We start from the raw sequence: 11,439 nt of genomic DNA, 5'->3' as shown, positions 1-11,439 counted from the left end.
TTGAAAGCAAAACATAAGGGAAAGGAATGTTGAATCTGTCAAGAGTCGCTGGCCCTAATAAGGTGCACCGTTTGCGTATTTAGACAATGACATAGCCTCACAAACAACTTCTAGGAAACCTAACTTACCAACTGTCAACTCTACATAAGTCAACCAAAACGGCCTTGAGTTCCTCTATCTCAAAACCCTTCCTCTTCCTCTTCTTTTATCCTTTGCAAGGCAGCTTCAGATGGAGAGAGCAACACTTCTCTTCTTTCTCCTTTTGTCTTCAATAGCAAAGGCTCAGAATGGCAATGGAAGCAATATGATAATCTCAGTCCATGTTGGTCTAATCCTTGACACAGGAACACTGGTTGGAAAGATGAGCCAGACCAGCATCTCAATGGCAATCAATGATTTCTATGCTGCAAACAGTAACTACACCACAAGGTTGATTCTCCACACCGAGGATGGCAAGGAGGACGCCATTGGAGCCACCTCTGCAGGTAGGTAGATCGTTTTACTTTTTCCCTGGAGTTATCATTCTGGTAACATCTCTCAAATCTCCTCTCTGAAAACAACCCGTCCATCAAGCTTTGTTTTGGCATACAAAATTGGAAGGGAATATTTATACATATAATTGAAGTCACAAACAACTAATTATCACCCAATAGAGATTACGAGCTCGTGCAAGTTGCGACCTAACCGAGCCTCACCACTTCTAACATGCACTCCAAATCAATAAAAAGAGCTACGTAGATAATGTTTAGCATCACTTTCATTTTTCTCTAAAAAATATAAATTTTACTTTTATTTTTAAATTTGAAAAATATAATGCATTTGGTATAGTCATTTATATTTAAAGCATAACTATGATAATGATGATTGAGATAATAGTCATAGTGATGATGGCAATATAGGCCAAATGGTACTCATGGTGGTTTGGTGGAGGCAGTGGTGGATATGGTAGTGCTAAGGGGTGCCAACTATATAATGGAGGCGACAATAATAATAATTGTGGTATGGCACCAATGGCAATGGTATCTACGATATGAAGACGGCAATCATAATAGCTGTGCAGTAAATATGGTAATGGTGGTAGGAATGGTGGCTACCGCAAAAACAAAGGCAACAATTGCAATGGTGGCCTAGATAACTATAGTGGTCGTGAAAGTGGTGGTACAAATATTAGTTTCTCGTTTTTGAAAATAATTAAAGTAATTTTTTTCTTTCATTATTTTAGAAATAATTTTAAAAAAATTAAAAATTAAAAATTAAAAATAATAGCACCACACAACTTTTTATCTCAATTTTTGCAATTTTACTCTTAGAATAGAAAAAATAAAAAGAAACACCAAGCATGCCCGTGGTCTGACAGAGAGAAGAGAGAGAGATAGAGAGAGAAGACTCTAGGTATCATGGTTAAGAAACATACTTTTTGATTGATTGTTCTTTTGTTACTTGATCAAATGTTGGACGGTTATTCACAATAATTAGTCATTAATATGTTGAGGTAGAACCAAGGACTAGACAACAAATTCATCAGGAATACAAATTACCTAACTGAAATCTGATGAATTACTTTCTCAGAAATCTTTTAATACCCTGCTATATTAGTACGAGTATTGAAAGTTGTATCATCTTTATCATGGACCATAACCATATGATTTCAGGTTAATTAATCCAATAACTTGAGTATAAAATGAAGATGTTCTTTCAACATGGATTCTTATATTTTTTACATCACAAACATCTATTACATCCAATATTATGAATCGCAATACTCATCGACTGTAATCAAATTATCAGAAAATGATTGAGAAAGTGAGAATAAACTTAGGCATGCACAGAGGAAGCCTACCTTAACAGTGGACTAAACCATTGACAGACCTGAATGGCTCAGAGACTAATTACCAAGTAGACGCATCGAGTGCAAACACTCGAGTATCGCTAACAGCATCAGTAACACACAGGAAATAGGAAGCACTATAGCAACAAAAAAAAAAAACTAGAATAAGAAAAATGACAAACCAACAATTCATGAGGAGTTCACCAAGGTATAAGAGCAAGAACAGGCTTAGTACACCGGAAGGAGAACAAACTAAAATTAACAGGAACCAGTCTAGAACTTAATGTAACAGTTCATCTTAACCTCGAAACCATCTCTTGAGAGGAGGAATAAGGAAAAACCATTGTGTTTCTAAGCTTTAATCAAGTCTTAGATATCTACATAGATGTAGCCCATTTCCAATCAACATGAACCCGTAGTCACTCTAAGGATTGACCATACAGTCAACCATGTCGACATCATATACCTAAGCAGAGTAGCAGCCATGCACGTCATAAAAGTATACATGTCCAATCAGCAAATGTTGCCCTCATGGGGTATAATGCATGATCCCTAATCTGGAAAAAATGTGTAGACTGCACACACAACTAATTTATCCCTTACCATCTGATCCGATGACAGCTCTGCTGTCATCACCATTTATTCGGACCATCTATTGACAAAGGATGGTCACCCAATTTTAGAAGCTACCAAAAGACAAAAAAAATAATAAACTTCTTGCTGGTCATGATTTAAAACACCTCAAGAAACAAAAAGTAGGAGAGTTTAAACTTGGCTGATATCATAAATTAGCCATCAGCAATTTTAAGCTTCTGTTGACTTTTAACCAAAATAGCCGGCGGTCAAGTCATGGACCTGCCTTCAAGAACCCAACACTTACCAGGATGACTTCTAAACTTATTTCCTTCATGTGCATGCAGCTTTCAAGTTGTTAATCGATGTAGGAGTGCAGGCAATCATAGGTCCTCAAAAATCTTCTCAAGCTGTGTTCATATCAGATCTTGGAAACAAGACTCGAGTTCCTATTGTTTCTTTTTCAGCAACAAGCCCTTCTATCTCCCCTGCCCGTGCAGCATATTTTGTGCGTACAGCATTTAATGACTCTTCTCAGGTGAATGCTATAGCCGCCATTATTAAGGCCTTTGGATGGAGAAGAGTCACCCTTGTGTATGAAGACACTGATTATGGTACAGGCATCGTGCCGTATCTCATCGACGCCCTACAAGAGATTGATGCTCATGTACACCACCGTAGTGTCATTCCTCTATCAGTAACCGATGACCAGATATTAGGGGAGTTATACAAACTACAAACCATGCAAACAAGGGTCTTCATTGTGCACATGGCACCATTTCTTGGCACCAATTTCTTTCTAAAGGCAAATGAGGCAGGAATGATGACAAAAGGTTATGTGTGGATTATAACAGATGGGTTAACAAATCTATTAAATTCCTTTGACCAATCTATCCTTGACTCGATGCAAGGACTACTAGGTGTGAGGCCTTATGTACCAAAAACAAGAAAGCTGGATGAACTCACCATTCGATGGAAAAGAAAATTCCGGCAGGAGCATCCTGATATTGAGAAGGCAGAGCTTAGCATTTTTGCCCTGTGGGCATATGATACAGTTTGGGCACTAGCAATGGCTGCAGAGAAAGTTGGGATCACAAATTCTACTTTTTTGCAACCCCAAACCACAAACAATTCAGGCATCTTGGATATGTTAGAATTCTCTGAGACAGGTCCAGGTCTTCTCAAGGCAATCCTAGATACCAAATTCGATGGCCTTAGCGGGGAACTCTGTCTCATTGACGGGCAATCACAATCACCCACCTTTCAAATAATTAATGTAATTGGGAAAGGGGAAAGAGTGATTGGTTTCTGGACACCAGCACATGGGATCTCAAGGACACCGAATCCAATTAGCAGAACTTATTCAACTTCCATGATTAATCTTAGCATCATTTTCTGGCCTGGAGAATCAACCATAGTGCCAAAAGGTTGGGAAATCCCAACAAGTGAAAAAAAGTTGAAGATAGGGGTCCCTGTAAAAGATGAGTTTCATGAATTTGTAAAGGTGGAATGGAATCCTCTCACCAATGCAACAACAGTGAGTGGGTACTGCATTGATGTCTTTGATGCTGTGATGCAAGCTTTGCCATATGCAATCCCTTACGAGTATGTTCCTTTTGAAAAAGCCACAGGGGACAGTGCAGGTTCATACAATGAACTTATATACCAGGTCTACATTCAGGTATGTAGGCAAGGAAGTTAAATTGAATAAAGTGTGTGAGTAGTCAAAAACTAACAATAGTGGCAGAAGATCCAACAATTGAAGAGAAATATTATGAATTTAAAAAGCAGAACCAGAAGTTTCTAGTTCCAAATAATTTTTGATGAAACTCAAGAAAAGGTAAAATTCACGTTAACAAGATTCTCCAGTACAACCAGATAAGTTTGTTATTTTGCAGAAGAACTAGCAATCTCTTGCAAATTTTAAAAATCCCTAAGAACATCAAGGTTAACACAATTCCAAACCATTCCACACCTCCCCCCACCCCACCCCCCAACCAAAAAAAAAAGTAACAAAATTAAATCACCTGACTGAATTATTGTTTTCTAACGCTATTGCTACATTGCCTGCATATAAGTTACTAACCACATTTGGGTTCGACAGAATTATGATGCTGTGGCAGGAGATGTCACAATCATAGCCAACCGTTCCTTGTATGTGGATTTTACGTTGCCATACACAGAATCAGGAGTGGTTATGATTGTTCCAGTCAAAGAGGATGCAAGAAAGAATGCATGGATCTTCTTGAAGCCACTCACAGTGGACCTCTGGCTCGGGACCTTGGCCTTCTTTTTCTTTACAGGATTCGTGGTGTGGGTGGTTGAGCATCGAATCAACGAAGAATTTAGGGGCCATACGTCCAAACAACTCGGAACCATCTTCTATTTTGCTTTCTCAACACTTGTCTTTGGTCATAGTTAAGTAATTACCCCCTAGCTATCTAATGACAAGGTCAGGCAATCACAGCCATGATCAAGAAAGAGTAATATTTTTACTATGGTTTCAGGAGAAAAACTGGAGAGCAACTTATCAAAGATCGTACTGATCATATGGGTATTTGTCGTGCTGATCCTCACATCGAGTTACACAGCTAGTTTGACCTCCATGTTGACTGTTGAACAGCTCCAGCCAACTGTTACGGGAATAAAACAGCTTATAAAAAATGGTGACTACGTTGGCTATAAACGGGGTTCCTTTGTAAAAGAGCTACTGATGCAGCTCCACTTTGATGAGTCCAAGCTTAGAGACTTGGGAAGTTCTGATGAATATGCAGAGGCACTCTCTAAGGGCAGCCACAATAATGGTGTATCTGCCATCTTCCATGAGATCCCATATGTCAGGAGCTTCCTTGCAGACCACTGTAGTAGATACACAATGGTTGGACCAGCCTACAAGACTGCTGGGTTTGGATTTGTAAGTTGTCTCTCTTCCCTCTCTCCATAACTCAAAATAGATATTTGAAACCTCAAAATTTAACTTTTTTAGGTTCTTAAAATCCTTGTTTATACATGCAAATTATACATTGTTTATGCTCTGTAGGAAGCTTGAATCTTTTATCACAGATGAACATATTATGGAGATATTCTTACTTTTATCTGTCTCACAGGTCTTTCCCAAAGGTTCCCCATTAGTCCCTGATGTATCAAGGGCAGTCTTAAATGTAACACAGGGAGATAAAATGGTGGAAATAGAGAGGAAATGGATTGGTTACGAAAATACTTGTCAAAATCAAGACATGACCCTAGGCTCACACAGGCTAAACTTCAACAACTTTGGAGGACTATTCCTCACCACGGGAATTACTTCAACTTCAGCTCTCTTGATATTCCTAGCTATCTTTATCTATAAGAACCAGGATGAGTTGAAAATCATGGGCTCCGGATATTCCATTTGGACAAGAGTTGTAGTGTGGAGCAAATACTGGGACAAGAAAGATTTAACCTCCTCTACATTCAAAAGGGACGTGCCAATTGGTGGATCCTCATATGTTGGTGATAGCCTTGTACACAGAGCAAATATGAGGGCTTCAATTAATGCTGATGGATCGCAGAGTCCCATTAGCATTTCTGAACATTCTGATCTGAGCATCTTCCCGCCATACGAAGGAATGACTTCTCAAGAACTAGGTAGTCCAAGCATAGAAACTCAAGATACACAAGCCTCTACAGAGATATACTAAGGCATTGAGCAGGGGTTGGTACAATTCTTAACACAAAAGATGGAAAAGAATTATATATACCATGTTCCATTGTTTTTCCCAAATTTTTACCTTCACTAGAATCTGATTTCAAAGCCCATTCATCCATATGCTACTCTCTTTTATGACCTAACTGCATTATACTAATATAGTATCACTACCTATTTTACATTCACTAGAATTTGACCTCAATGCCTGTTCATGTATATGCTACTCTCTTATGACCGAATTAAAGAGGATCACCAAACTCCATTTGGACCATTTTGGCTATTACGGGCAGGTCTGCATAAAGTTTCGGAGCAAGATAGCCACATCAGGAAGCCAAAACACACACCAGCTCCTACAAATCCTGACTTGCATGTACGATGTTCGATTAATGTGTTTTTTCTAAAATCGGAAACTTCTCGAGATCTGCAACATGACACCAACTCCTAAAGGGTGTAACACACCTAACGATCAAGGGCAAATTCCAATCTTTAGATCTAAAAATAGACTGATCAATATGAAAATTTTCTTTTTGATGAAGACTTTGACCAGACATATTTCTCAATACGGAAAGAATAAAGCAACGCAATTGAAAACAAAGTAGATATAAAAATTGAAATCCACCTCTTGCAAGGTTTTAACTTTTTCATGATTATTTTCACTAGACATGTCTAATTTGGAAAAGTTGTGCCATTTTTTAATAGAAAATAAATTCAACTTGGGTTGTGTAAGGGAGGATCTAATTAGTTTAAATAAAGATATTGCAACTCAGTTTTATCATCATTAATGGAAAAAAGGAGACCTATACCCTACTTTTACCAGTTTTTCTATGTTTGAAGAGATTCAAGAGAAGCATGTTGAAAAAAAATTTCCCTTCTTCCCGATTAGATCATGACCTGGTTGCACTGTATTACTATAATATTATTCCTACGGCACATTACCAAGTCATAATTCTCAATCTTCAATCATAAACTCCATCAACAAATAAAAACATTGTTTTAAAACACTACTGTCTTCACTCCACAGACAACCCACCTTAACGACTTTGCAACACATTCATTCCATATTACTATTGGACAAAGCTGAGTGATATTTACCATCGGCATACTAAATATTACTTGACATTCATGCATTATTCATTGGGGGGTCTATTGATTGATGCAATGGTAAAGGCATGGTTTCACAAGTGCAGCAGTACAGTTTCAAGTTCTAGAAAAGCCATTTTTGGCAAAAAAAAAAAAAAAAAAGGCCAAAGATTAGGTTTATCCCCAGTCTACCCTTCCCAGGACCCCTATTGCCAGGACCATAACTGGGTAATGGCCTTCTTTATGCATTATTTATTGGAAAATAACTTCTTAGATTTCCCTTTAAATTTATTATTATTGCGCAATTTGACCCCTGGTACACACCTAGTGTCCCCTACTACCTATTAATCCATACAATCTTATAATACAATACATATAAGGAGATTTATTACCTTTTGACCCTTCACAACAACATCAATATCCCTTATCCCTAAGTATTTATAGCTACCTAAACAAAAGCACCTACTTACTAAACTCAAAAGCTGCTTCAAACTAAAGGAAGTAAGAAGGTCAGTATAACTATATGAAAAGGCCACATTGAGAGATCTACAATTTAAAGATACCACATTCTATATCTAAGATGCCACACAATGCAATGCATGCATTTACTAGTAAGTGTAATCATCAAGCTTGTCCCAGCAATTTAATGTTTGCTTCATAAATTCTTATTAGTTAGTCATTCCTATTTAGGACTACCTCCATGATGGTAGCCAGCCCTTTCATTTTCTTCCTAACGACTTCCATCCACATCAGCTTAGGCCTTTTCCTCTTTTCAAAAATCTTAAACAGATTCAGGAGCCTCTTCTAAACAAGGCCTCCTCAAATTCCCATCAAACATGCTCACACCATCCCAAATGTTTCTTGATTACTTTCTTCTGGATTGGTTTGTCTGCTATGCTCTCTCCAATAAATTAGTTTGTCACTCTATTTCTACTTTTACAACACATTCATGTTAATATTTCTAGTTCTATCATAGTCATCTTCTTTCGATGGAGATTCTTTCATTACCAACACTTTGAAGTATACACTATTGGTGCATTATTCAAAATCATGTGACGCCTTAGAGGCACCTCGCCACTTCATCCGCCAAAATTATCTTCATCCATCTTCCCATTCCTTTTAAAAATTTAGTAAGCTTAGCAAGAGGTGTCATAAACTATGATTTATCTAAAGATTAGTAAAGACATTAGAAACCTACATGCAAGCATATTATGCAATAACAAGTTTTGCTCTTGATGCATGAGCTTAAACCATGTAGGCATAAAGATAGTTTAGAATTTGATCCTATGAGAACTTTTTTACTGAAGAATCGTAGTTCATGGGATTGAACTATTAAGTTCAACCAAAAAAAGAAAAAAAAGTTGTCAACTAATCCAATAACTAAAAGGAAGAGATTTTTCATTGATCAAGTATAGGGAATTCGTGATTCATTGAATGAAGTATTAGACCCCCTCCTCCAAGAGGATGATAAACAATTAAAAAAATAATAATAGAATGCAATCCTAGAGTACCATAGAAATTAAATGATTATCACTTGGTGAATTTTAGATTAACAAAAGAGGCTACTGTAAAATTTCTAGATGCCAGCTCTAAACAAAAAGCATGGGACATTGTACATTAGGTGTTCTTAGTTCAATAATTTATTACCTGTAGGAATCATGCTAAGCCCAAGAGAGCTTATCATGGCCCTGCGATAATATACTAAGAGTAAGAAAACCAGCAAATTATATGCAACATAAGCAAGAAATAGCCCTGTAAATACAAGAACCCATAAGTCAACGTCAAAAAGTTCCAAAAGGGGGACGATGATTGAGTAGCGATAAGGCAGTCAAAGACAGCTACCCTTTATCTGGAGGCTTTGACCTCGGAACTGAACCAGGTGAAGCAGAACAAATCTTTTTGGTTGTTTATTAAACTGTAACAGAACATTGATATAACACGAGACGTCAGGAAAAAGAAAAGAAAAACCAAGAGTAATTGAGATTGTAATGCATACAGATTCATTGTCCCAGTCAAGCTTGAAAAATCAGCAGCAACAACAGAGATTCCTTCTTGGCTCCTCACCTTCAGCACAGCTTTCTCACCAAACCTGTCAAGTGACGACGGGGGGAAAAACAAAAATGTCAGCACCAATAGGTCCTCCTCGCATAAAACTCATTAAAAAATCATAAAAAAGCAGTCCTTATTAGGGAAACAATCTCGCTGGACCCCCAAATAATTTATGGAAATCTCTGAAATTTTGCGCACACGAAAAGCAGGGAAAAGCAACTCAAGAATTCATAATATCCGACGGTATTTACACAAAATAAAATAATAAATGTACATAAACCAATGAAATTATGGTAACGAGTCGACTACCGAGAGAGGAGGATTAAGAAGGAAAGACCTGATAATTTGGCCACTGAAACGGCTCCCCCGCCTTAACTTCTCCTGCCCGTGCTTTGACCGCGGGATCTACAAAAGGATCTGAAATTTAGATTTAAACCAAAGAACAAGAAAAAAAAAACACAAAGAACTAAAATTTCTCCGATAACATATATTATCCTCCTCCTCACTTAAAAGGCAATTTCAACTTTTTACATGAGAAAAATTGTTCTACTAATCTCGTTAATTTAATTGAATGTAAGTGTAGATTTTACAAACAATTGGATTTAAGCGTAATAAACGAAAATCTAATGAAGGTTTTTCTAAGTTACTCTTAAACAAAACAGTGGGATCCACCAGGCCGCCTAGCCAATGGATGTACGTTACCGATTCTAATATATAAGTAGAGATAAGTAGCTTTTGAGCTGTAACTTGCAAGATACATTTGTCTACAACCAAAAGGAGGATTATAAGTATTCTATTGACTATTATTGAACCCAGACACATGAGCGTCGACGTGTGCGTGAGGCTTTAGGGCATATATGCGTCCATCTCCACGCCATTTCTTCTCCTTGCCTTGATCTATTATTCTACTCTAATCGGACTCCCATTATAACTCCACATAAATCATTAACTGAAAAAATTTGTCATGGGATCCAGTTTTCGGTTCCAAGGCATATATATACGATGGTTCTTCCGTATTAGACACGAGCTCCCAAGCCTCCAGCTTTATACCAAGAACCTACTCCAATGTTTAAGCACAAAAATATTTCAATTGTTCCATTCTCAAAACAAAAAGCATGTATATCAAATGATTTGATAAGTTTGAAAGATCAGAGCAATCTAGACTATCTCTTATGCAAGTTGATGCCCAAAAAAAAAATAATCGCATGCAACGAATGTACCAAGATCTAGTTAAATTAATATCAGCGGCAGCCACAACACTCTAATCTGATTCTTTTTTATGGATTTTATATTCAAGCATCTGCACAAAAACGAAGAGCCCAGGCCAACGATAACACGTGCGGATCTTCCCGAGCCTGTCCTCGTAAGCAGAGCTGGACTTTGCCTGAGCGTGTCACTTTTTTTCTGGACTTCTGACCTTTTGTGCTTGAATCTGAGAACAGTGAACTTGTCGATCGACCTGGACCACCTACACCTTGTTTCTATCTCTTCGCATCAGACGAAGGGGACAAAACTCGAATGTGAGATGAAACAACCTTAACATCATAGGACTCCAAACTGGTTTCATTTCTTTATCCAAACGCACATCAGGATGCTTTTAAACAAAGAAGGGGTGATATCATAATTATTGTCAGGGCCCGGTCCTTTAGCCAGCCCATGGCCCAGCACCATTAAAGCGGGATGAGATCCACAAAAAAAAACAAAAAAAAATAAAAAAAATTATATGAATACCCTCCTAGATATTGAATTTTGCATTAATATCTTTCAAAAAAAATGATATTTGCATGTATACCCTCGTAAAATACTTATTTTGTTATTCTACCCTTTTTATCCTTATTTTTGTATATGTATCCACGTCAATGCCATTAAAAAATTAACGGTTTCAAATTAAAATGACTAAAATATCCTTAATGGGAAGATGTGCAAAAAAAAAATATTTATAAGGCAATCGCGATGGAGGACAAAAAAGTAATTTCAAAATTATATTTTATTTTTAATTAAAATAAATATGGTTTTTTATTAATGGTGTTATAAGAACCGTTATATTAGGAGGATTTGTGCAAAAATAGTATTTTATGAAGGTACAGAAATAAATATCAATTTTAAGAGGGTATTCACACAAATTTACATTTTTAGAAGGGTATTCATGCAGAAAACTCAAAAAAAAAAAAAAACAAAGTTTCCCTATTTGAGTTGGAAGAGGAGACCAACTCCGGCTCCT

General features: G+C 37.1%; 1 protein-coding gene and 1 long non-coding RNA gene across 2 annotated transcripts; one reads left to right on the top strand and one right to left on the bottom strand.

The window, feature by feature from the left end:
* The first annotated feature begins 229 nt into the window (after positions 1–229).
* LOC103698939 (glutamate receptor 2.8-like) lies at positions 230–6,081 on the top strand. The gene is made up of 6 exons (XM_039120168.1): positions 230–485; positions 2,749–4,082; positions 4,506–4,718; positions 4,820–4,823; positions 4,909–5,315; positions 5,509–6,081. The coding sequence occupies exons 1-6, from the start codon at positions 230–232 to the stop codon at positions 6,079–6,081; spliced, it is 2,787 nt and encodes a 928-aa protein (XP_038976096.1).
* Positions 6,082–8,978: 2,897 nt separating this feature from the next.
* Positions 8,979–9,660, bottom strand: LOC120107018. Its single transcript, XR_005508995.1, has 3 exons — positions 9,556–9,660; positions 9,166–9,258; positions 8,979–9,084 (listed from the first exon to the last, which is right to left on the bottom strand). It is a non-coding gene; the product is annotated as an uncharacterized LOC120107018 (long non-coding RNA).
* Positions 9,661–11,439: the final 1,779 nt, after the last annotated feature.

Source organism: Phoenix dactylifera, unplaced genomic scaffold (genome assembly GCF_009389715.1).
Source record: "Phoenix dactylifera cultivar Barhee BC4 unplaced genomic scaffold, palm_55x_up_171113_PBpolish2nd_filt_p 000728F, whole genome shotgun sequence".
NCBI classification, from domain to species: domain Eukaryota; kingdom Viridiplantae; phylum Streptophyta; class Magnoliopsida; order Arecales; family Arecaceae; genus Phoenix; species Phoenix dactylifera.
Note: the sequence above shows the minus strand (reverse complement) of the source record. Positions and strands in the feature narration are given on the sequence as shown.

Excerpts from the sequence above, each read along its gene's own strand:
- LOC103698939 (XM_039120168.1), top strand. The coding sequence starts at position 230 with ATGGAGAGAGCAACACTTCTCTTCTTTCTCCTTTTGTCTTCAATAGCA. Across the intron at positions 4,083-4,505 it reads TATACCAGGTCTACATTCAG|AATTATGATGCTGTGGCAGG; the intron begins GTATGTAGGCAA and ends TGGGTTCGACAG. Across the intron at positions 5,316-5,508 it reads AGACTGCTGGGTTTGGATTT|GTCTTTCCCAAAGGTTCCCC; the intron begins GTAAGTTGTCTC and ends TCTGTCTCACAG.